The 26,516-nt window shown below is 39.0% G+C and overlaps 2 protein-coding genes, 1 long non-coding RNA gene and 1 other non-coding gene across 5 annotated transcripts; 1 reads left to right on the top strand and 3 right to left on the bottom strand.

The window, feature by feature from the left end:
* Positions 1-249: 249 nt before the first annotated feature.
* Positions 250-323, bottom strand: TRNAI-AAU (transfer RNA isoleucine (anticodon AAU)). The gene has a single exon. It is a non-coding gene; the product is annotated as a tRNA-Ile (tRNA).
* A 3,438-nt stretch (positions 324-3,761) lies between these two features.
* Positions 3,762-5,434, bottom strand: LOC149815340 (HMG1/2-like protein). 2 transcript variants are annotated; one of them, XM_089990044.1, is made up of 8 exons: positions 5,341-5,434; positions 5,188-5,245; positions 4,916-5,032; positions 4,760-4,817; positions 4,615-4,659; positions 4,435-4,515; positions 4,264-4,347; positions 3,762-4,094 (listed from the first exon to the last, which is right to left on the bottom strand). In XM_089990044.1, exons 2-8 carry the CDS (start codon positions 5,235-5,237, stop codon positions 4,068-4,070), a joined length of 462 nt encoding a protein of 153 aa, XP_089846170.1. In that variant the 5' UTR covers positions 5,238-5,245; positions 5,341-5,434; the 3' UTR covers positions 3,762-4,067. The 2 variants fall into 2 exon arrangements, with proteins under 2 accessions (XP_089846170.1, XP_089846171.1); XM_089990045.1 differs by lacking the exon at positions 5,341-5,434 and having other exon boundaries at positions 5,188-5,334.
* Positions 5,435-5,690: 256 nt separating this feature from the next.
* On the top strand, positions 5,691-16,350 carry LOC149815339 (uncharacterized). The gene is made up of 3 exons (XR_016427995.1): positions 5,691-6,111; positions 6,835-6,967; positions 15,945-16,350. It is a non-coding gene; the product is annotated as an uncharacterized LOC149815339 (long non-coding RNA).
* A 3,054-nt stretch (positions 16,351-19,404) lies between these two features.
* On the bottom strand, positions 19,405-23,518 carry LOC149815338 (protein kinase C-like zinc finger protein). The gene is made up of 3 exons (XM_089989065.1): positions 23,411-23,518; positions 21,349-21,828; positions 19,405-20,352 (listed from the first exon to the last, which is right to left on the bottom strand). Exons 1-3 carry the CDS (start codon positions 23,477-23,479, stop codon positions 19,717-19,719), a joined length of 1,185 nt encoding a protein of 394 aa, XP_089845191.1. The 5' UTR covers positions 23,480-23,518; the 3' UTR covers positions 19,405-19,716.
* Between the last annotated feature and the right edge of the window lie 2,998 nt (positions 23,519-26,516).

Genomic DNA, 26,516 nt, shown 5'->3' with positions numbered 1-26,516 from the left:
GGAATTCCACTAAATGGATTCAGATTTAATCAGATATCTAACCTGAATCTGAACCGTTTATATCCTTAGAACTTTGGTTAAAAAAGGGACTGAACTAACCCAGATTCAACTGCAAAACACGGTTGATGCTAATTATCCAAACGGGTCTCACTGAAATAAAATTGGAACAATTTTTGTAATTTTCTTCAAAAAAACAGTGAGGGGGGTCACTTTTTTTTTCAAGAAATTGCAAAAATAGAAACAGACAAGTGGCCCATGCAGGTCTCGAACCTGCGACCTTCGCGTTATTAGCACGACGCTCTAACCAACTGAGCTAATAGGCCAGCTATTGGTGGTGTTGTCGTTTTTATAAATAAACATGAATTAAACAATACAGTTTGGCAAAAACCCCGATACAAATTAATATCGGGTTTGTAGCATTAACTCGCACGGTAATAAAATCAATCTAATTTAAAGTTGGTTTGAAGTCCTCGTCTTTTCATGTAGATTCGTGTAAAATTCATGGTTCCCGTTGATAACATGGCAATCTCATACATGGATGTAAACGGGCCGGATCTAAGCATCACCAAACATCAAGTTTGGCCTAATCGGATATTGAGTAATGAGAGCTGGATTAGTATTCAAAGACAGATGGGGATCAGCTAAAAATTGAATCCGGATCCGATTTGCATAAAATCCGAAATTTACAAGTATCCTGATTCAGATTTTACTTAGATTAAAATTTTACTTAAATTTGGATGCAAAATTGGATATGGAGTCCAGATCTGATTAATGACTGGATCTAACTTTGGCTACCCAATCTGATTGAATGGATTTGGATTTGGTCGGATAATCCAACCTGAATCCAAACTGTTTACATCCCTATCAACAAGTTGTTCATGTATAGAGTTATTTCAAATGAAAATAATTCATGTTATTCGAACTATTTCCTACCTTCGTTTATTTATCATTAACTTTTAACTAAATGTCAAAATTAATAGCTAGAATTTTAAGACTTACGAAATTGCAAACCAGATTTTATCGATAAATCTATAAATTTTAGCTTTATAGGTAAGCCACTAGGTCTTTGAGTGGATCCCAATCATCCCATGTTAGCATAAACATTGGTCTCTACTCTCCATTAATACCTTATATAATTAAATTTTTAAAAATAAATAATTAAATTATACCTTATCATTTTAGTAGGGATAAGTGTCCAAAATGGACATCTCTCATGTAAAATGTCAACTTATTTATTTTATTTCAAAATGAGATTCTTTTATTTTGAATGCAGCTGATATCTTGGTACAATTTATATGTAAAACGATAAACTGACCTGCAATTAGGGCTGGTAAACGAGTGGAACGAACCAAACAGGGCATGTTCGGGCTTGGCTTGTTTACCAATTAATGGAGCACGTGCTCATATTTAGGCAAGCCGAGCTTGAGATCAGCCCGTCCTTGAATGAGATGGGCCGAAAACAAGCTGGCTCGTGTAAAAACTTTTCATGTTATTTATATAACCAATATATAAATTTTATATTTTATACAATAGTTCATATTCTATGTATATATTTTTCATGCATCCTTCTCTTTATATATATATATATATATGAGCTCTTCCCAGCTTAGCTGAGCTGAACGCCCTGTGTTCGGTCCGACTGGTTTAAGCTGAGCTGCTCATGTCTTAGCTCACCAGCTATACGAACTGATCACGAAAGGAGCATGTGATGAGCAGAACCGAGCCAATTCACAAGCAGCTCGGTTTGTTTACCAGCCCTACTCACGATCAAACAAATGACTGCAATCTGACTTGAGGCTACAACCAGGAACGAGGGAGAATTAAGAGTATTTGGATTAACTCAACCGTTGCATCAATTCCTGCAAAAGAAAAGCATTGCATCTTAAAGTATGCTTCAATTAAGTCAAAAAAATTTAAGTTCTAATCAACGCAGTGGTTACCCATGAGGTCAGCGAGGTCCTGTATCAAGCTGAAAGCCCAGGATCCAATCCTGCTGTCGCATGAGGGCTGCTGTTGCTTTTTCAGGGTTGAGGCACCAAAAGCTCGGTGCTCTTTGCAACCTTTCATGTTGAAGATTTCAAGTTGATCCCACATCCAGGACCCAAGATCCATGGCATTCCCATAGTTTTTCCTTCCCTTGTTTGTTGTATTTTCTTGTAAAGCTAGACCTTCCTCAATTGCATAAAGGTGCCTTATTTCACTTGTAGTTAGGGCCCTCAATGGGTCAGGTTTGTACCAGATACCCGACACACACGAGAAATATGTGAGCCGGGTTTGGATTATGATTTTTGCCAGCTACCTGACCGAAATGTTTTATATGTATTTTAAGAAAAAGTTAACTTATGAAATTACAAAGATCCAGGTTTGGGATTTCATTTTCGTTACCCTGCAAAACCCAAATATGTTTGTTTGGGTGGGTTCAGGTACAGCTTGATGGGTCAAGTACCCAATCCATTGAAAGCCCTACTTGTGGTGTAGGAATGAAAAGAGTGTGAAGCAAGTTGGCTAACATTCCAGTAATAGCTCCTACCAAACAAGCGGAGCCCCCGTTGTATGTGACCATACATTCCAGCAACCGTTGGAAAATTCGCAACAGTTACCGGCCCTCTCACCAACAGCCTACCCAACCACACTAGTACAAATCGAATAATGCTATGGCTTAAACAGATCAACAAGTCTCTTAGTCTCTAAGTTCCAACTACCAACACCAACACCAAAACCAAAACCTGGTGCAACCACCGCACAACTGACACAGATCAAAACCAAAACAAGCAACCAGGAGGCAAACACTTGAACAGCATGCAACCTATTCACAAATCATAAAAAAAAAATTAAAAAAAAAATTCCCTGCAACTGTTGCTGGAGTAAGGATGAAAGACATTCTCGAAATCTCTTTAGCTTAAGACCGGCCCGGTGACCGCCCTCAAAGGTACTCGCGCTGCTTATCCTTTCTAACGTGCATAGGCAGAACTAGCTTGGGCTTCAATCCATTACATATCAAACCTTAAATAAAGCTCTTCATGCAGGGGATACTATGATTGTAGTTCAGAGATCAAGGAAAAACAGGACCCACCCTGCTTCGCCTCACTTAGACAAAAAATGAAAGACATGAAACAGGTAAGACGGAAACGGAGGCTAAAATCAAAACCTATACAGAGAACAAAGTTAAAATCAAAACCCGTGCAGGGATGAAGATGAACCTCCGCCCCCACCTTGCCCGAATACACTTTAGGGATGCCATTGAATAACTAAAAACGAAAGTCCACCCCATCTTACCTCGTTTGAACCAAAGACGAAAAACATAAAACGAGACTGAAAGTAAAAATCAAAACCAGTGTAATGATGGATACAAAGATGGGATGGCAAAATTTTAAGACAGAACGGCGGTGGAGAAGGTCCCCAAGCCCCGTCCACTTAAATGGCTATGCACGAGCAACCCAAACAAGGATACAACACGCCCTAATGAAGCCCGAAGATCCAGGCTAACAAAACAATCCTCGAAGGCCACCGCAATCGCACGGCTGGCCGCAACCAACGCACATGACTGGACACCGACAGCGCATGACGGGACACATCGCCCTTACCGAGTCGAAGCTAAAATGACACTGAAACGGTTAAGAGACCCCCCGATGCATACCATTCACGCAAGCTGAACCACACGTGATACCCAAAAAAAAAAAAATCCAGCAAACGTTCGAGACCCGCCGAATGAATCACTCGCAGACGACAGAAATCAAGCGCACAATCCAAGCAACGCGAGATTAAAAGCTTAATTTCAACTTTAAATTAAACTTTGCTAATTACAGAAGATAACTAAAAGATGTTAGCCGCTCTGTATACGAGCGGGGGAAGAGAAGGAGCATCGAATTGTATGCATCGCCTAAAATCAGAACGAAAGGAACGCCAGAGGACCGAAAAAGGAGAACGAAAAGTAAAGTAGAAAGTTTCTGGGTTCCTTCTTATGCGATTCTCCCACAGAGACGGCAAAATTGAGGATAAAACTACACAGCATCATCTTTCCACCGCCTATTCTCCGATGCTTTGATCCTTCTATCTATATCCATTTCTCACTCGTCGTCGTCGTCGTCTTCCTCCTGAAGCAAAGAATAGACAAATCAGGCGGGTGGGTGGGACTGAAATAAAACAGAGAACGGGGGAAATACACAATTAATTACATGGGATATCATTTAACGGGCAGAAAGCAAGAGCAATTTCATGATCAATGAAAGAAATGAGATTAAAAACAACTAAACGAGTTACTACCTCGTCGCTCCCTTCGTCCTCGTCGTGAACCTCAGACTTGGACTTGTCAGATTCCTCCTCATCGTGATCGTCCGAGCCACCAGTCTAAGATTTTTTATAATCGAAAAAGTTAATTAGCAATAGAAGACCAACTATGATTATATCGGCTAATTTAATTTTCAAATCAGACACCTGCTTCTTATTGTAAGCTGCCAGACTCTTCTCATATTCTGTCTTCTTCTCAGCTGCCTTCGACACATAGGGTGCTTTCTCCTAAAATTTAATAAATAAAACGCATGAATAAGAAAGAAATTTAGTATTAACAATTACTGAAAGAAAAAAGGGAGAAGACGTTCTCCTCCTGATACTTACAGATTCAGACATCGCTTTCCATCTACCTCCAGCGGCCTTTCCGACCTAAACACAAGAAAGTTGCAAATGAATACAAACTAAAGGAAATCAATGGATAAAAAATCATGGAAAAAATGTCCGCGGTGAGCAAATTTGTGAAACTTACAGCGGCGACGGATTTGTTATTCGGATTCTTCTCCTTGAATTGCTTCCTGAACTCCTCCCTATTAGAAAAATCAGAAATACCAACAGAATATCATTCCCATTGAAATAAAACCAAATAAAACGAGAAAGCAACGAAAAACAAAGGCAAAATGCTCACATAAAAACGAAGAAGGCGCTGGGAGGCCTCTTGGGCTTGTTCGGATCCTTCCCTTTAATCGTCGCCGGTTTCTTACTGACTCGGTCGCTCCTGGGGGCCTTCCGCTTCGTCCCTAGCCTACAATCGAGCGTTCCCCGTCCAGAAAACCCAAAATAGTCAAAACCCTAGCAATATGGAATCCCTCCGAAACCCTAAAGGCGAGACCAGTCGATTCAAAGCCCAGGAAAAGCAAATTTTACAAGAAAAAAGAATAAACATAAAAAAAAACTCACCTGTTATCGGCTTTTTTGGCCGTATCGGCCTTCGATTTTGCTCCTTTCATCGAAATCGCTGCCGGAAAGACAAGATCGGATCGGAAAAAGCCGAGCAAAACTCAATAGAACCAAAGAGAAAGAGAAAACATTAGTAGAAAAAGAGAAAAGTACCTTGGAAGATAGGGAAGGGAAGGAAACGATGGAGAGAGAGAGATCGAAGAGTAAAAAGGGGCACAGATAAGAAGGAGAGGAATTAAAATTGAAATCACAAAGACGGATCAAATCCGGATTTGGGCGGGACACGAAAAATTTCCATTGCCATGTCATCGATCCATGTGATTGCCTCTGATTGGAAGTCTTCCCCACTCTCGGCCCGTTTGTGCTTCCTTTGTGTTTCTTCGTTGAGTTTTACGGGAACCGAATTACGAGAATCGCCTCGTTCTCTCGAGTCAAGGACGGATAGAGGCGTTCGTCTTTAGATAAGGTCGGCAGCACCGCACTTGCAGGGGTAGTTTCGACATCGTTGGTGAGAAATCGAGGTCGGTTCTTGGTCAAAGGGTATGAATTCGTGACGGATGTAGCCCTCATTTTTGTAAAATGACCAAATGACCCCTGTTAGTTTTGTCCTCGACCTCCTTCCCAACGTCTGCTTCGCCGGCGCTGCATCTTCAGGCGACTCTCTCTCCCTCTCTCATTATTCTTTGATTTCATTCACTTCTGGATGAAGATCCCCCAAATTTTAGGGTTTTGGAAGAAGATTTGAACCTTCATCTGGTCACGTTTGGTTCATCTTGGTGCGGAGTTTCAATTCTAAGCCTGAAATTGCGCTGTCTACGCTGCATCTGGTGGGTGTAACGGGTTTGACACCATCATTGACTCCTTAATTTGCTTCTGCCGGGACTTCTCTAATCTTCTAGGGAGTTTCCGCCTATTCAAACCGAGGTGAGTCGCCGATCCTGATTATGGTTTACCAGGAATTTATTTGGAGGTTTCTTTTTTATTAGATGAAGTATTTTTCTTGGAAATGCTATGGGCATGCCATCTGAATGTGACTTTGGATTTGGGGATTATATTTCTTTCTTTTTCTGATAATTTTCTTGTAGGTATCAACAGCCATAAATATGTGTTATGAACTTATGAATGGCAGATTGATGGCATGATAAAGTGAATATGTTGAAATTTGCATACTTTCATCTTTGCTGAAAAATCATGATGTTTTTCAAGTTTTTTTGAGATCATGGTTAATCAGCAACAGTAAAAGAGTGTAATATAATAGTTTGGTTTGTGAACGAGGATGAAGTGGGATGCTGTTATCTGTTCATCTCTTTATTTAATGCAGGGTTCCCCTGCCTTTCTCATTATACAGTAGTTAATTCCATGAAGTCCAAATAGTTGCAGCTAAACTATGCACATAGTGTAAGCGGGAGCACCTATGCTCTTGTGGGATAGACGGGCACGAGGGCACCATATTTTGTGTATTTATATTTTAACTTGCTCGTATAAATAACAACATATCTCAGAAACAGCAAAAAAATCTTTTCTAGGGAGAATTGGAGATGTTGGGTAATCAAACTTATGAGTGACGATCACACAGCTTACATACTCTTGATTCTTTGTTAAGCGGAACATGTAAGATAGATGCCGCAGAAAATTTGGTTTTCGCAGGATGAGTTATCTTTTGACAACACTTACGAAGAAGCGTGATGTTGACAACATTATCAGAGATACAATTGACAAGGTTCTTGTCTTGCGCTTTGGCAGACAGTCGGATGTTGGTTGTCTCCAACTCGATGAAATTGTATGCCTTTTTGAATCCTTTGCTTCATTTTCCACTTGTTATCTAGCTAGAATATATTTCCTTTTTTAAGTTTACGTGGATTATGGTTTTCAAAGAATTGGCTGCAGTGTGATGAAAGCTAATCTTAGTTATTTGTTGGCATATACAGATTCCATGGGTTCATGAGTATCTATTTTAAAATTTTATTCAAGTTTTCCATTTGGAAAGCGGATGCTGGAAACTCAGTTTTCGGTCCTGACATACTCCCTTCATTGTCACAAGGGAGGCCATTTTCTTTCATAATGAATTTTAGGCTTTGTTGATTATTGGCTTTTAAGTCTTTCAGTTTCTACGTAGAAAGGAGCTTTTTTTTTAATTGGAATTGTTAGCTTGGTGCTTATATAGATCTTCTTTGCCAATGGTGAGGGGAGAATAAGTGTTGCACATTGTGGTAAAACTGCAAATTATCCATGTAGCTAATTCTCTGTCTCTTAAAACCCCTACAGGCTTATATTAGAACCAGATCTTTGTGAAAGTGGATCCTATAAAACGCTGGGTGAGATTAGCAGTCTCACCCAGCCTTTACAACCACAAAACCCACCCCACTGTGTGTCCCACTTGTACTGAGCTACAGTACAGTGGGGTGGGTTTTGTGGTTGTAAACACTGGGTGAGATTGCTAATCTCACCCAGCGTTTTACAGGATCCACTCTCGATCTTTGTCATTTCTCAAACCTTGGGAAGCGGTTTCCTTCTAAAGAGGGAAATCTCAAAATTTCTATCTTGGTTCTTCAAGAATTCTATTCTGCTCATTGCTTCGTATCTAGTACCATCTTGCTGCTGTTGTGTTATTCTTGGTATAGTTGTTATTCTTGCTGCTTCTGATGAACATGGATATAGGCCTACCCACCAGATGCTGTGTACATGATGACTTCCCTGATTCCCTTGCTAGTTGCATTTTGATGAAATGATTAACTTAAGATTCATATTATCCAGCTTCTGTACCATTTTGTCCCTCCCATATAGCACTCTTGCTCTTATTATTTTTGTTGTTGTTTTAATATCTGTTGTCTAAGCTTTTATTATTTTATGTTTCAACAGCTCGCAAAATCTTCTCCAGAAATTTCCAAGTTTGCTACTATTGTTCTAGTAGATATTGATTTATTATTTTATGTTTCAACAGCTCGCAAAATCTTCGCAAGAAATTTCCAAGTTTGCTACTATTGCTCTAGTAGATATTGATTCTGAGGAGATCCAAGTCTATGTTAAGTATTTTGACATCACAATGATACCATCTGCTTGTAAAACTTTGTGAGGGATTTGTTCAGCCTGCACAGGAAACAGAAAGCAGAGAAAAGGGAGAGAGAGGGAGATACACAATGGCTGGGGCGGCTAATATTTTTTTACGCCACCGAGCCCTAATCTCTTATCATTAAATAGCCTTTACAAAGATGGAGACTAAAATATTACACCATAACACTGATATTACATAAGTGCCATTAATGAGAAAAACGTCAACTGCATAATTAAAAGAATAGACATATGTATGGATCGGGATCCAAATCTAGATCCATGTGCATGCTCTATTTTAACACCCTCCCTCAAGTTGTACATGATTTTGGAGCATGTACAACTTGCTCTTCAATAGCCAAAATTGACGTGATGTTAACCCTTTGGTAAACAAGTTTGCCACTTGATCTGTTCGAACATGATGTAGTTCTATCTCTTTCATCTCGGCTTTCTGCCATATAAAATGTTGATCAATCTCAATGTGCTTCGTTCTGCTATGTTGAATAGGATTACACGCAATGTTTATTGTGCTTTGATTGTCGCACAGAAGAGATGATCAAATAATTGTCTCCTCAAGATCACTCAATAAATGTCTAATCCATGTAACTTCTGTCGTGCTTGCAGCCATCGACATGTATTCAGCCTCTGTACTTGATCGTGCCATTGCCTTTTGTTTTCTACTGCTCCAAGACACTAAATTGTATCCAATATATACACAATATCCAGAGACAGATCGTCTCTCATCTGGATCCCCTGTCCAATCTGCGTTTGTACAAGTGATGAGTTCATGTCTTTTATGTAGGTTATCGTTCTTGCGGTAAACAAGTCTGTCTCCTATAGTTCCTTTTAGATAGCGTAGAATGCGCTTCACAGCTTCCATATGACCTTGTGTTGGAGCATACATAAATTGGGATACTTGATTGACAGCATAAACGATATCAGGTCTGGTAAAGGTCAAATACTGTAGCATTCATACAAGGGTTCTATATGTTGTAGGGTTGACACAAAGATGGTCATCTTTAGAACTCAACCTTTGATGTAATACACTTGGAGTGTTGACTGGTTTGCAATTCGTCATCCCGGCTCTTTCCAGGAGATCAAGAGTGTATTTTTGTTGCATGAGTGTCAATGTGTCCTTTTGTCTGTCAACCTCCACACCAAGAAAGTACCTCAACTCCCCTAAATCTTTCATCTTGAAAGTTTTCATCAAAAAACGTTTCACATCTTGCACATGATTATCTGAACTCTCAGTGATTACAATGTCATCAACATATATAAGAAGTGTAACGATGTCCGTCTTCTGGTAAATAAAGAGCGAATGGTCCCGAGAGCATCTTCTAAAACCATATCCTTAAATTTGCATATAGAAACTTTCAAACGAAGAACGAGACACATGTTTCAACCCATGCAGAGATTTCGTTAGCTTGCACACCCAGGCAGTAGGATCCTTCTCAGCATACCCAGGAGGTTGTTCCATATATACTTCCTTCTTTAAATTTCTATGCAAGAATGCATTTTTAACATCCATCTGGCTAAGCTTTCATCCTCGGTCGACTGCTAGGGATATGATGACACGAATTGTGCCCATTTTGACTACAGGGCTAAAGGTTTCATCATAATCTTCACCATATTGTTGTGTAAATCCCCAAGCATCAAGACGCGCTTTATATCTGGCAATACTTCCTTCGGGCTTATATTTTGTTTTATAAGCCCATTTTGATCCAACTACTTTCTTTCTGTCTGGTCGCGGCACTATTTCCCAAGTTTGGCATTCATGAAGAGCTCCCATTTCTTCGTTCATAGCCTCAATCCAATGACGAGATTGAAGAGCTTGACTAAGACAAGTGGGTTCATTATGCTTTGTGAGTTGAGATAGAAATAGCTTGAAATCAAGAGAAAAGGTCCCATAACTCACCCATCGCTGAATACGATGATTGATGCGTGAAGGCCTTTGAGCTGGAGCATTAAGAATGATTTCCACATCCTTCGGTCTTGTATTCCTGTTCCTTCTAGTGTATATATGTCCAGAGAAGCGTGCAACTGGAAGTGGTTCAACTGAAGATGGCTCAACATACATCTGTGAGTCATCCAACTCCCTACTCAAGTCGAAGGAAGGACAAGTTGCTTGACATGTCTCTTTTGTATTGGCAAAAAGATCTGCACTCATCCATGGATCATATACCTCTACTTCTCGAGATGTCAACGCTTCAGAGTCATTGATCTGAAAATGTTGCTCATCAAAAACAACATTCTTGAAAGTCCTAATACGTTTTGTAGTAGGGTCACAACACCGATAGCCTTTGTATTCATCCGCGTACCCAACAAATTTGCACTTGGCAGCCTTGTCCTAAAACTTATTTCGCAGAGATGAATCAATATGCACATAACATGTACAACCAAAAAACACACAACTCATCATAAGAGGGATGTTGCCCAAATAAAACGTAATAAGGAGATTTTCGATCCAGAAGAACCATAGGAAGACGATTTATGACATGAACAGATGTGTGAAAAACTTGTCCAAAGACTAATGGGCACATTGTTGCCATGTAACATGCTCATCGCGCTCTCGACAATATGCATGTGTTTCCTCTCCGCAACCCCATTTTGTTGAGGGCTATGGGGGCAAGAAACATGTTGACTTATTCTCTTATTCCGAAGAAAGGCAATAAACTCGTTCGATGAATACTCACATCTACCATCACATTGTAAGTGCACAATATCACAAGAAAATTTTGTTTTGACCATCGAATGAAATTCTCGAAATATTTGAAAAACTTCATGCTTGTGTTTCAAGAAATATATCCAAGTATAGCGGGAATAAGAATCAATAAAAATAACATAATAACGACTGCCAGAGAGAGAAGAAATAGGTGCAGGTCCCCAAACATCGGAACAAACAATTTCAAATGGCTTTGAAGCTCTTTTATTAATAATATGAAAAGGGACAACATGACTTTTGCAGATTTCACAAGATGAACATTTTTTATTCTCTAAAAAGGAACATAAACTAGACTCTGAAAGAAGACCATCAGAGACAAGACATTCAACGAAACCCCGACTACAATGTCCCAAGCGACTGTGCCAGATATCTGGCTTATTACAATGAGATGAATTAAAAACTTCCAATGGAATAAAAGACAAAGGCTCTAAAGACGAAGACACTGAAGAATTCTTAGACGACTTCAACTGGAGAACTGGAACTGAGGGAATCTCATTGAAGACATGCATGTTTCCTCATCGCTCCCCCTTAGCGAACGTCTCTTTCGTTCGTAGATCCTTAACATAAACAGAAGAGGGAGTAAATTCGATTGAAGAATTCATATCGTCAACAAGTTTAGCTACAGAGACAATGCTCTTTTTAATATTAGGAGCAAGAAAAACATTGGACAAGTGAATTCTGAACTTTGACATAGGAATATGTGCACTGCCAGTATGGCTAATGGAGTGATAAGTTCCATCTCCCGTAATTATACTACATTTTTCTAGATAAGGCAATAAGTGAGATAACTTACCCACATTACCAGTGACATGTGTGGCAGCACCGAAATCAATGTACCATTCTCCTTGTTCATTTTGCTTGATCGTCATCTGTGATAATGCTGATAGCAAAAGTTGTTGCACATCTGTAGATGACGCTTTCGTGTCTACAGTAGTAGCTGACTTATTCTCAATTTTGTTTATTTTTCTCTTCTGCAGATTAAACCAACAATCAGCTTTCACGTGCCCTCTTTTGTTACATAAGAAGCAAGTGGGCACTCTCCTTTGATTCCTTGCATTAAAAACACCTGAAAAATTAGGTGTAGGTAAGATACCACGTCCTCCCTGCCCAAAATGTCCGCGGCCTCGGCCTCCTTGATGCCCTCCATTTTCTCATCCAAAACCTACAGAAGTGTTCATGGCTAAGACTGAATGAGAACGAGCTGATTCATTTCCTTCTGCCCTTTGTTTCATAACTATCTCATGCTGGAGAAGTTTCGCTTGAAGGTCGTCAAAGGTGGGCAAGTGGGGAAGGCAAGACAAAGTTGTGGTAAACATGTCAAAATCAGGGCCCAATCCATTGAGAAGTTGTTGAACTTTATCTTTATCTGAAATAGCACTTCCAATAACCGCCAATTGGTCAGTAATACTCTTCAAGCGGCCTATGTATTCCATAACTATCATGAAGCCTTTCTTTAAACTTTGAAACTCATTTTTTAAGTACATAACTCGGGTTTCTGATATTTGAGAGTATGTCTGAGACAACTTACTTCATAGATCTGCCGCAGTGCAATCATCTGAAATAGTAGCCAACATATCTTGGGAGAGTATTGACGTAATATAAGCAACCAAAGACTGATCCTGTTTCCTCCAAACTGTATACTCTGGATTCTTAACAGATTTAGTAATTGTGTCACCCTGCTCATCCTTGGTTTCCTGTAAAATAAGATGTGGTGGTATAGGAACAAAACCATCCAGATGTTCATCGAGATCTTGACTCCGTATAAACAGAAGTATTTGTCTCTTCCAGGTCAAGAAATTAAAATGAGTAAGTTTTTCCGTAACGAGCTGATTCAAGAAATTTGCAGAGGGACCGGATGATGAGGAGTAATCCATATCAATGGGACAACGAGTAAGCAAACAAGACGAATGAAGAAAAACAAACTGATTTAAGATCACTTAATCAATCAGTAGAGCTTTAATAAAGCATGTACCTGTGCTATCAATACCTTAAAAGGAATATTTTTTTTTTTTGAATTAACGTGCAGATTGTAAACTATTATAATCTGCCTATAGACGTTGCACAAAAAGCACTAATTTGAAAGAATTGAGATTGACATGCAGATTGTAAACCCCCTTTTAAATTGAGATTGACGTGCACAAGGAAAGAAAAAGAAAAACTGATATGCACGTCTAACAACAATAAGAAAGAATGAAAAGAAAAACTGATATGCACGTCCAGTAATATGGAAACAAAAGTTTCATAATCACAGAAAGAAACTGATATGGACGTCTAATAGCAATAAGAAAGAATGAAAATAGAAACTAATATGCATGTCCAGCAATATGGAAAAAAAATTTAATTTTCACAACCACAAAAAAGAAAAGGAATCAAAGAGGAGGAAGCTGCAGTCGTTGATGTTAAGGAAAGCTGCAGATGGTGAAAAGTACTATGAAGAAGAAGGAGATGCAGACGTTAATGCTGCAGTCGTTAATGATGAGGAGTACTATGAAGAAGAAGAGTGAACGAGCACTAGAGTTAGAAGGAAAGAGTAAGAGATAGAACGACTGAAAAGTGGAAGAGTAAAAACCTGTTTCTTCAGATCTTGCTGGAGTCAAAAACTCCTTTTTCAGATCTCGCTGAACACGCTTCTGGCAGGGTTCCGCAACCTGACTTTGATACCATGTAAAACTTCGTGAGGGATTTGTTCAGCCTGCACAGGAAACAGAAAGCAGAGAAAAGGGAGAGAGAGGGAGATTCACAATGGCTGGGGCGGCTAATATTTTTTTACGCCACCGAGCCCTAATCTCTTATCATTAAATAGCCTTTACAAAGATGAAGACTAAAATATTACACCATAACACTTATATTACACGAGTGCCATTAATGAGAAAAACGTCAACTACATAATTAAAAGAATAGACATGTATATGGATCTGGATCCAGATCCATGTGCATGCTCTATTTTAACATTGTTGTCTTTTTCTTCAATGCACATCACATGAAAATGGACTCTGGGTACAATATTGACTCTTATTTCAAATTTCTCTATATAACTTTTTTATTTTTATTTTTCATGATTCTTTACCGCCATTGCATTTTGCAATATTTAAATGGTGTGCATTACATGGTTCTTGGAGAAGTGTACTTAGATTTTGAAATTGATCACTGATGTTGGATTGGCACGCATTAGATTAAACAACATTGTCCTTACATGTAACTAGTTCTCATCATAGTTGGCAAACCCGTGACTTGGACTCAGATCACCCGACCCTTGACTCGCGGGTCAGCGGTTGACTCGGTAACTCGGACGGGTTAGGGCCTAAATTTTTTTAGTGTTTTTTTATAATACCTTAAATATTGAATATAACACTATGTTTTTCTACAATATAAATGTAAATAATCAAATCCATGGCCCAAGCAGCAAATTCACCAAAATCAAAGCATTAAAGGACAAAAACTACAAAATATCTGCATAAAAAAATAGATAAGCTTCATAATTACACATGTAACTAGCCACAAAAATAAGAACAATAATGAAAATTGTGACATGTTTCAGCAAAATGAAAAGTAACATGAGAAAATTCATCATCACTTTGTAGATTTACATTATTTACTGCAAAATGAAAAAAACAAAAAAAGATTCACACAATACCCACACACACACACACATGGTACACAATAAGGTGAAAAACACCCAAAATGTGCATCAGCTCTCAAAGAGAGAGAGAGCATGTTGTCGGTGGTCGCCAGTAGTGGCGATGGTGGCTGAAAATGGAGGGGAGTCACCAGAGGGGTTTTGGAAAATGGGGAAGGTCGAGAGACTCGAACCCCGTTATATATTTTAAAGGTGGTTCATCTCGCTTCCCAGAAACTTGCTTCGGAAGCCCGATACTACTTGCTTCCGAAACTTGATGCAAATCTTGATTCTCTCACACTTCTCCTATGCTTTTTACATGCTTCATATATTCTTCTTATATGTTCTCTCACTCAACTTTTCATGTTTTTTATGTGTTTTCTCTCATGCTTCTCACTCACTTCCATGTGTTTTCTCTAAATTGGCAGTCATCATTTTTAGATTTTGTTAAAAAATTAATTTTTATAATAAAAAAACATGAAATTTAATAATATAGTTACTTTTATTTTAGTTTTTATTTGTGTTCCATTTTGATTATTCAATTCTTATATTGCTTTTTTTATTCATTGCTTCCCACTTCCTGTACATTTTAAAATATATCGCTTCTCGCTTCTCGCTTCTGCTTCCTGTATTGTTTCCCGCTTCCGTTTCCTAGTCTGGCAACCTTGCTCATACCTATGTCACAGGGATTCGGCTAGCAGGGTGCCGCACCCGTGTCTACATGACTCGACGCGGGTGCGGGTGCGGCACCGGGTGCGGTCAACCCGACCCTGGGTGCGTTGACCGCACCCAGGGTCATTTTGGTCTTTTTCTTTGTTTTTTAAAAAAAAAAAATCCCTATGACCCCCGCGTCGGGGGGAACCCCCGGACCCCCCTTATATATATATTACATTTTTGCCCCTGCCACACCCCGCACCCGGGTTTTTTTGGAAGTGCCGAATCCCCGCACCCGCACCCATGTGACATAGGCTCATACCAGTTCGGCTTGGTGAATCGGGTCAGAACCGGTCTGTTTGAAACAGACTTGAATCGTCTGATTTAATAGTAGTGGTTGTCCTGTAATAGGTCACACGTGTAAGTAGTGGCGGACTTGTAACTTTGTTATGCATGATGTGTAATATCTGAAATATAGGAAGGGTATAAATGTAGATTAACACATATATGGTATGCCCTAACATAATATATTAATGAAAGAAATGCCCACTCACATTTGGACAATCTCCTTTAGCTGCCTATTCTCTTTTCTCCTCCAATATTCCTGTCTTTTTTTTTTGTACAGTGCCTGTGTGCATCATCATAAATTGGTTTGGCATGTGTTCATGTTATTATTGGAAGCAAATAATGAGGTATCTGCATGTCACTTTGATTCAGAACTCCAGATCATACTAAATGGATTGGTGTATTTCAGAGGAAGCAAGATTTTATTGATGTTGTTGAGGTATGTAAGCATTGCAATTATAAACGTTTGTTTCTCCCTGTTTAGTTTTTCTTATAAGAAGTACTGTATCAGGAGTGGACATGATGTCATCTTTAATCTTCCGTATATCATAAAGGACTTTTCTCGTGGCTTTCTAATAAACATTGTACATAAATATAATCATATTAGGATCAATGGATCATACAATCTTTGAATATTCCTTGTAAGATAACAAAATTTTCATGCAGCTTTCTCTGTCTACTTTAAACATGATGAATAAATTCTACTTGTAAAAGCTTTTCATCGAGTGACAGTACTAATAATGTTTTTCCATTTATAAAACATTGTATTCTAAGAATTAAAGATATGTGCCAAATTTTGTCCTCACATTCATAAGAATGGAAGCTTTTGGAGAGCTTTCTGTTATTTTTATATCTTGTTTGTAGTTTTACTTTCCTGGATTTCTTGTTTGAATGTCCTTCATATATCTCGGAGGTACCATACTTGTAATTTAGTGGAGTCATTATTTTTGCCTCTTTCAGTGCATTCATGTTGATTTGCATGTAATCCTCCTCCTTGATTGTTGATCCTGCACAACACAATCAACTGGAGAGAAGGTGACATTACAATTGTATTTAGTAATGTGGCCAATAGAAATTTCATGGTTAAAAAAGGAACATGGTAAACTTGGGAGATATTCAATTTACAGCCAAAATAAGAATTTGAGGAAATACAATCAATTTTGGAAACTAAGATAGAAGACCCATCTGCAGTGCCAAACACACCACTTTAGAGCTGACAATTGGGTTTTTTTATAGTTAGGGTATTTTCCTGTTAGACTCGTAAAGATTTATCTGTTGTTTTAACAAATATTTTTGCAGTTAGACTCTTAAACATTTTGATGTTTGGGTTTGTTTTTTTCTTTCCTTTTTTCATGTCTATGAGTGTGCGTGTGCGACTTTTATACATAGGCTATTTTTCTGTTTGACTCATGTCTGGTGTTATAATTAACTGCTGCTAATAATTATGTAGTTCATAAGTTAATGTTTTGTGTTTGCATGTTGGCCGACTTTTTTGTACACTCTCTCATGCTCAAAAACACTACTTTTCTCTCAGCAAGTGTGGATTTTAACACAGCCACTTGGTTTTGCTTCATCGCCTTTTGACTTGGTTTTTAAATAAATAGGATGGGGGAGAAATTACAGGTGTTATTACAAATAAATGTGACTAGGATTTTTCGATTTGAAATTCCTTCCTTTCTATGGCTTGCCTTGAAGAATACGACGTGCTTCTTTAACCGTTGGTTGATTTTAGGGGTGTCAACTGGCCTGGTTTACCCGGACCCCACCCGAACCACCCTATAGGGTCCGGGTATGGTGATAAATAATAAGATCCAATTAAGACTTGAGTCCAGACCCAAAGGTCCGTATAATACATAGACCTGGGTATGGTTTGTGAAATTTTATACCCTCCCCGAGTTTCGATTAAGACCCACAATTTTTTAATGTAAAAATGATTAAAAATATGATTTTACCGGATATGGCTTGGGGCTGGTTCATGTAGTTCTTATCGGGCCTGGGTATGGTTTTTCGTATAGTGGACCTGATTAGACCCAGGTCTGGACCTGATACCATACCTGAAAACCGGATCCAAGTTTGATACCACCTGGGTCTGAACCAAACCCGACCTGTTGACAGCCCTAGTTGATATGAGACACTTATGCCTCTGTTTAATGTCATTACTGTGTGTACAGTTTGCATCGTCAATGAAATATTCCATTTCTAAGAAGTGGGAGGGCTTGTAACATCATGTGTTTTTAACACTAAGTTAAATTCTGGCTTTTTGAAATTTTGGCCAAGTGTTGTAGACAAATCCATAAATACTTGATATTAGGTGGCGTCAATTGAATCTTGGCTTGGCTCAGGTTTCATTGATAAGACTTAAACGAGCCAAACAAGATATGATAAAAAAAATAAATTTTATCTTTAAAATCAAGCAAAATTCAGGTTAAATTCGAGCAAAATTTAAAGGCGAAATCCGGGTTCTATATCATTAGATGTGCCTCGAAATGTTGAATTCAATGATATTTTATTTTTCTAAATTCGGACTACGGTTTGCTTGAAAATTGTTTTTTTCAAAAAAGGCTAGTCTCGATAGGATCGGGTTTAGGTTAGATCGGATCCAATTTGAAAGATCTAAGTTAAAATGGATCTGAATTCAGTCCAAGACTTATATTAATTAGAATTTGATCTAGTTCAAGATCCATATGAATATTAGATATTGATTTGGATCTTAGATTCGAATTCGGATCCAAATTTCAGGTTTAACGAAATTAAAACTTTAAACTCAATATAAATGTTTAATTTAAGAAAATTTAAAATTAAAAAAGGCTCTTAGAAGAATAAGGCATCTTCTAAATTTTTTGGATATTTATTAATTAATAAATAAATTAATTAATTAATATTTAAAATTATTTAATTCTGAATTTTAGTTAATATGGTAGTTACCAAATGGTGATGTCTCTAGAAGAGCTCAATTTGGTTAGGTAAACAAAAAGTAAGTAATTACATAGACGAAGTTGGAAAAGTCAACAAAAATCCTTGAATGAGATTAGGTAAAGAGGATGAAAATAAAATCCCATATGAGAAAGTTCTATCTCCAGCTCATATGAGATTCCATAGAAGGGGAGCCTCTAAAAGGCCTCTCCATTATAAAACTTCAAAAGAGAGAGAGAGAGAGAGAGGCTTAGCTCTGGATCTTTGAGTATGGTTTTCGCAATTGTTTTAAAAAAAAATTACTTTTCAACGAGAATGAATTGAGGTCGTTCCAAGTCACCGAAATTTGTGGCTGGAGTTCATCTGTTTGAAACTACTATTATTACTAACATTGTCTTAATTTTAGTTAAATTGTGGCATATAAAACTATCCGAAATCTTCTTTGGGCTGAACAAGATAGCTGAATGGTTTGGTTACAATGTCATTTTTCTGCTATTTTTTGCAATATTTTAGGGCCTCGTTGAGGAAATCTCGATATTTTTTTTTTTAACATCAGCTAAAACCATGTCTACTTTTTGATAAGGTGTGCGTCACATAACTATTTCTGTGCAGGGGAGTTGGTTGGTTTAGAATTCAATTTTTCCCGTCCTTTGAGAAAATACTTTTTAATCAAATTGATTTGCCTTAGGGTGGCTGAAGATAGTCAACTTGTTTTGCTGATTGAGGTTTCCGTGCTCCTTATTTAGTTCAGATTTACATATAATGATCTCTATTTCTTGAATTCTTTTCAACTTGTGGTTGGATGTATAACACTCACGTTTCAAGAAAAAACCCAGCTTACCTATCCTTAAAAAAAAGAAATAATTCGAGGACTGAAAGGAATTACTCGAAATATGCTTCTGCCAAACAAACCATGCTACGTGCATCTATCTGATCCCATTCAACAAACAGATCATCACCCACAAATAAGGTAGTTCAAACTACATGACCAAAAAACCCAGCTTACCTATCCTAAAAAAAGAAAAAATTCAAGGACTGAAAAGAATTACTCGAAATAAGCTTCATACAAACAAACCATACTCCGTGCATCCATCTGACTTTTGGTAATGACCGTTTGCACCATTAAAGAAAAAGATTGTACAGATGTTGCTACTTGATATATATATACTTTGTTCTTGGTAACTATTATGGAGGGGGGAGTTGATTTGCTAGCATCATAACAACCCCAGATTTATGCATTTATACATATGCCACCAACTCTTTCTTCTTTTGTGATCATCTTGTCTTGATCCTCTTCTGCCACACAACTAGGATGAAGATCAAAATCACATGTCCTACAGCAAAACGACCAGAACCTCCCTTCCCTTCCGCACCCATTGCAGATGAAGGCCTTCCTCATATCAAGCTTGAGCACATGCTCGTGTTTTTGGTCCTTCACTTGGTGAGCCAACCCTTCCTTTTCTTTTTCCACTGCAGCGTTCAACTCGGTGGCCCTCTCCTGTGTGAATGGGAATGCCTTGGCACCATAGCATGTCACCATTTCCCTCCCATCAGTGTCAAGAGCCTTCCCATTCGGGTCTATGAATACCAAGGCAGGAATTGCCTTGATGTTGAAAATTCTAAAGAGATCATTCCTGGCTCTGTTGTTGAATGGGATGGCCAGCCATGGCATAGTGCTGATGCATTGATCAAAGGCACACTGCTCCCTGTCACTTGAGGCAACAACTATTTCAAACTCATCATTGTTTGTGGTGTTGAGATCACCATACACTCTAACAAGCTGGGAGGTGAAGTCTCTGCATGGTGGGCTCCAGTTGGCAGCAAAGTACAGGCCCACTGTTTTGCCTGTGAGGTTGGAAACAGGGACCTGAAGAGGAGAAAGAAATCAGTTATAAATAGCCAACTAATCAATCATGACTACCCATTCCTCCTTGTGGTTTTGGGCTAATAAATGATTAGACAGACGATCTTCTCATTTCATTTCTGTAAACCAGCATGGGGGGAGACAAAGGACAAATCATCTAATTATTGTAGCATTAATCTTAGAAATTTTCAAAGACATTCTGTAAAATTTATTTGGATGAGCATTTCATAATTTTCGTAAAGATCAATAGAAAAGGCTTCCTGCTATGTCATCTTACACTAGAAAGAGTGGAATATTGTTCTCCTTAAGAAAACACAGATAATAATCTCACTCCCTTGACATTTTCTGGGGCGAATGGTGATTACAGAAACTGGTGTCTATTTCTTCCTGATATATACATGTGCTAGTAATATGCCCCCTTTGCCCTGTAAATTTTCAATTAAAGTGAAAACCACCTTTGAAAGCTGAACTCAAGAATAAGAGACATGACTGTCAATGGTGAAGAATGTCTTCTTCACAAAGCCTGACCTACTTAAAAATTTTTGCTTCCATATTTAAACTAACCTATATAAATATTGGGGTCGCCCACATGGCCTTGGGCTCGTGGATAGGAAGACATCCCTGTACTCCGAGTTCAAGTCCCTGTGTGTGCAGCTGCACAGCAACTGTAGGTATGGCAGGCAAAGTCCAGCATGACCAAGTCTCTGATTCTGGGGGCGGTTTATCCACTTCACATAAAAAAAGAAAAAGACAAATAGCTGGACAGTTGGGTCGTATGATCATAATGAGAGGTTTTGGGTTCAAATCCCATGAGGGTCATCCCTCGGATTGCTATAAAAAAAGGAAAAAAAAAACTGTACATATGATGTTGCATGTATAGCTTGCCATTGACCAAAATTTGCTTTGTTCTTACTTGTCTTGGGTTGTGTGTGTGTGTATGTGTGTGTGAAGAGGAGGAAGTGCTAGGTGAATGAAGTTAAGGGGTTGATGGTTTAGTACCTCATTGCCATCACTGGTGATGAGAAGATCCATTCTATCATAGACCAACAAGGCCTGTAGTGTGGATCCCTTGCGTTTGGCTTCATCAAGTGCCTTTAGCTCCTCCCTCCTTTTACCAGTGAATGGAAAAGCATCGATGCCATAATCTTCAATCAGCTGAACTGCATCTGATTCAGCGGTCACACCATTGTGGTCCACTGGAATCAATGCTGGAATGCAGTCAACCTTGTAGCGAGCACATATTTGTCTGTGCAAGCCCTCCTCAAAGGGCAGTGCTAGCCATGGCATGGTTTTGTAATGTTCCAAGAAACAAGCTTCATCTTTGTCAAAAGAAATGAAGATCACTTCTAGGCTCTCTCCCCTCTTCTTGAGATGGTTGTAGGCTTGTACCAATTGAGGTGTGAAGTTCCTACAAGGCCTGCACCATTGGGCTGAGAAGAATAGATATATTGTGTCTTGAACCACTGATGATACAGAAACCTGCTTTCGATTTGAGAACACAAATTAACACTGATTGGTGTATATACTTAATGGACCAACATATCTGGTAAAGTTTTAACGAGCACTATCAATCTTTCCCTGCTAATGCACATTAACCATCTTAGATATAGTGCCCATAATACAATTGAAAATTAACATGTCTTGGATGCTACTATCTAAACCAAATAGGTATCTCTAAAAGAATACAAAAACATTACTCTTCACTTTTGGAGGGAATGATTTTCAGGAGAACCAAAATCTCACGTGATTGCAAACATGACAAAATGGTTCTCCTATGGTTGAGTAAGAGTTTAGTTGTCAAAGGCGGTGCCCGAGGTGCAACCCCACTGCCTGGGCTATCAGGTCTGGGTGGTGGGGTCCTATATTGCGACTTAGGCTGTCACCACCCAGGCATTTTTTTTCTTTTTCTTTTTTAAGTTTTTTTTTAAGACATCATTTGGTTTCTTCTTCGAGGAAGAGAAGAAGAAGAAGAAAGAAAAGACAATATGCATGTTTCTTATTATGTTTTTTATTTTATTTTGGGTACCGCCAAATTCCTGCCTAGACCTTTTTAGGGGCTCATTGCCTTGGCTCTGCCTAACCCCTATAACAACTAAGCATGAGAGACATAACACATCCAGATCACTCTAAGATAGGGTGTAGCCTAGCCTAGCATAACTGAAGATGATATTTGAATCATGCTGACCGGGTCCATGGATGTTATCCGAGAACTGTAGTGGAAATTACCTCTTTTCAGTCACTTTTCATATGTCCCACTTGGTGATAAGGATTGATTTTTTAGTGTTACATGTCTCTGATTAGCTCCTAGAAATTCCAAGTCTATAACTATCCTAGTGAGTCTGTTCGGATCAAAATGACCATACTACAGGCCCATAATCAAGTTAAATATGCATGGTGATAAACTATAATCAGATCTAGATCCCTAAGCCCAAGTCTACAATCACAAACCATATATCATGCTCACCTTCCCACGTGAAAGCAGGAGGCACCAATGGACCATGTCTCGATTAGGTAGACCTTGGTGCCTCAGCTAGCCCAGACTAGGTTGGAACGGGGTCTAGTGGGCAGGGTCAGCCTCGTAATAGCAAGTACCAAGCCAAACATTTTAGACGTGATCTTGGTATGGCTACAGCTAGCCTTGGACATCAACCTGGCCAAGCCTCATAAGTCCTTGCTGAGTTTGCCCAAATCAAAGTCTGAACCTTAACCGAGAGCCTAGAGGTGACCGAGAAGCTGATCAACAAGACCTTGTTGAGTTGACCAAATCAAAGGCTTAACCGAACCTAGAGGCGACCCGCCCCCTTGGGTTGAGCACACCTGCCTAGCAGGGTGGGGTGTTAAGACGCTTGAGATGAAAGAGGCGGATCGAACCCCACTGCCTTCATGTTGTGAGCCACATCCCTAAGAAGGTTCCTCGTCATCGAAAAAAAAAGAGAGCGAGTCTAGAGGCGACATGGAGTCATTCATGCATGGTCAGATGACTGATTTATAATTAATATCAATACTAAACAGTACAAAAGAATCCATCAACATACTAAAATAAATGAACTCCAATGAGTACCTTTCCTTCATGAGAGAGAAGGAATTCCAAGCCTTCCAAAAGAAAAGGAGATCGGCACCGGACTTCCATGCCTGGTTCTGACCCCACGTAGAAAACAAAGAAGACCAGATTAAGAAGAACAGTATGGAGGCAACAAGGTGAAGAAGAAGAAGAGCTTTTTAAAGGTAGAGAGGAAGAAGATTCGTTGATGTTGATTTAAAAAAAATTATTGAGCAAATTGCGTGTGCAATTGCAATAAGTGCCCTCCCTTTTGTGTGTACCTCGTTCTTCCCTCTATTCTCGGGAACAACAAACGCATTATTCTCCAATTATTCCCCAAACAGTAAAACAAGTTTATCCATCCACTGTGACAAATGGTGTGTCAACATGCATTTAGCCTTATCTTTCAAGTAGCATTCGTCAGCTTGACCTTGACTTGGGGCTTTCAACTGGGCCAGCCCCACCCAGTCAAACAGGATGTTGTGGGTTCTGAATTTAGGCCTGGTCAGATCTAGCCCAAGTGGGTCCAGCCAGCCCTAGATGCTAGTTACATACAGCAACATTGATTAATTACAATAACCTCTCAAGATTATAAGTAATGATAGATAAGCTACTTCTGAGGTAAATAGCGGTCAGTGACCACCGATAAAGGCCGTTTTTGTGCAAATAGGATGCTTTACAAGCATCTGATTTTGTCCGACGGAAAGGGGGTTTGATGATGCCTCTTTCGTGTCTGCATATATATATGTGTGTGTGTGTGTGTTAAATCAGACTGTTTTGCACTGCTTGCGATCAGCGGCACAAATTTTTTTTCTTTGCATAAAACGCCATCGCTAAAAGACTAAAAAGTGAAAAAAGGATATAGACATTGTGCTAAGCATCCGAATTTCATCTGATAAGGGGGACCGTCCCAATGGCAGATTAAGCTCACCCCTCTCTCTCTCTCTCTCCAACCACCCACTCCCTCATCCCCATCTTGGTCCCCACCTCCACCTTCTTCTACCTCTGCCCCCACCTTTGCCTTCATGTACCTTCACCGATTGGTCCTCAGGATGACCCGACCCGTTGGCAATGGCATCTCCTTCTTCCCTCCTAGCACTCTTCTCCTTTTTTCCCTGTTTTTTCTTTTGTTCTTGTACTGCACACCATGAACTTCACCTGCGCCTTCATCTACCTCTGCCATCCGGCCGTCTGCCTTCTTAGCTGGGCTCTAGTGGCCAGTTTCCCCCTCATTTTTTTTTTCATTTTGTTTGCTTGAAGGTGGCCATTGTTGTTGTTTGGCTCAAAATTTATAGCCTTTTGAACCAAACTCTCTCGCCAAATAATCCTCTTTGCCTAAGTTTTTTAAAAATGAGTTTTGAAGAAAAAGTTCGTTCTATGAAATTTATTTAGTTTCATATTAATCATTTTTTAGAAACATATTGAATTTAAAATGTGTACAGTTGCCTTAGAGGGCAAGACCCAAGGGGCTTATCAATTTAACTTTGAACTATGAGCTTTAGCATTGGACTTAGACTTGGATTCGGATTTGACTTGGCCTGGTTAGGTTTAGTTTGGTCTTGGTCTTGGTCTTGGCTTGACTTTGACCAATCTTTTTATCATTTCTTTAAAAGAGATTTACTTCCTAAAAGATACTTAATATAAAAAAAAGTTTGAAAGGTTGACCGGCTAATCAATGGTCATTTCAAACCATAATTGAGTGTGTCACCTAGCCTAAATGGCTAGCTCAACTACATTAGTGGGTGCATGCAGAGCTTTAAGAGTTATTAGTGGGTGCATGCAAGGCTTTAAGAGTCATTAATGAGCATGCTAAATGTTTTAGTCAATGAATCTCTGAAGACTTATTGATCAGCTATCCAACCTAGGTTTATATATGCCCCTTGAAGGTCCCTTAGTATGATATAGAGACTTCGTTGGCATAGACTCCTTTCTTCTTTTCACTCTTGTACGAAAGTTGTTTTTTTTTTCTCTATGAGGCTGCTCAGGGTAATCATGTCATGGTAGTTGATTACCTTAGTGTGAAAGGTGATCAAGAAGTACATGAGAGACATGAGTTTGGTTTTATCGTAGAAGTGAGGTTGCAGTTCACCCTTTTACACCAGGTTTTTACTCGAAGGAACAACTGCCCCTTTTAAAAGAGCGTAATAGTGTACCCCCCCAAGCCAATTTGGTTCTTGTCATCACCATGGTTGTCATATGGATCATGTAAAAATTTCAACAACCAACCACCCAACATGCCGCTGATGGGCCATGTTGATCGACCAGTGTCTGCCCGATAGCAGATCGTCGGCAAATGCCCATCAACGATGGCAAAGAGAGAGTCAACATCCATTGTGTGGCTTCCCCGATGCTCACGGGGTGACCGTTTGGCTGTATAGCATATACAAAGAGGGAGAGCTATGATTGGCCATATACAGAAAAGGAGAGTCAAAAAGATGGAGGGGGTTAATGGTGGAGAGGTAGGGTGGAAGTCGATGGGGGTGGGAGAGGTTGGGGAGGTAGAACTTGGGTGAACGAGGTTGTCACAATAAGGGGAAGAAACAATGAAAGGGGGACCATCTGATTCAACACAAACAGACCTGACCTATAGATTTTGGACACATCCAAAATCACTTGTAGATTTTGGATCACCCTTGTCTAAACAATCACGATTTTTATAAAAAAACATGATCCAAGTATTGTTTCCTAGCAAATCAATCATGCCGAACACATGAAAAATCTTACCTTTTTATCGAAAAAATACAATCCAAGTTTCCTTTCCTAGCAAATCAATCATGTTGAACGCATCTGCAGTGTCAGATTTACGAAAAACAACCCAAAAACCCTCTATGTGCACTCGTGGTAGGTTATAGTAGGAATAAAACAGAGCAGACAACTACCCTATGCTATATATATTTTTGTTATAAATTTTTGTGTGTAGAAACACCTCTTGATCGTTATGGTGCATTGGACTTCATAGATTCAACAATGGATCATCTTTAAATCATGTTTCTTATATTAAAAAAGCATGAATCATATGACCTACTAAAGCATTGCACATTGTAGGATATTAATTTTTGAAACCTTATAAAAACTGACCTATGTGTCATAACAAACAATTTATGAGCAAAAACCCATTAAGAAAAAT

This window comes from Nuphar pumila, chromosome 15, assembly GCF_984573655.1.
Source record: "Nuphar pumila chromosome 15, dmNupPumi1.hap1.1, whole genome shotgun sequence".
NCBI lineage: Eukaryota > Viridiplantae > Streptophyta > Magnoliopsida > Nymphaeales > Nymphaeaceae > Nuphar > Nuphar pumila.
Note: the sequence above shows the minus strand (reverse complement) of the source record. Positions and strands in the feature narration are given on the sequence as shown.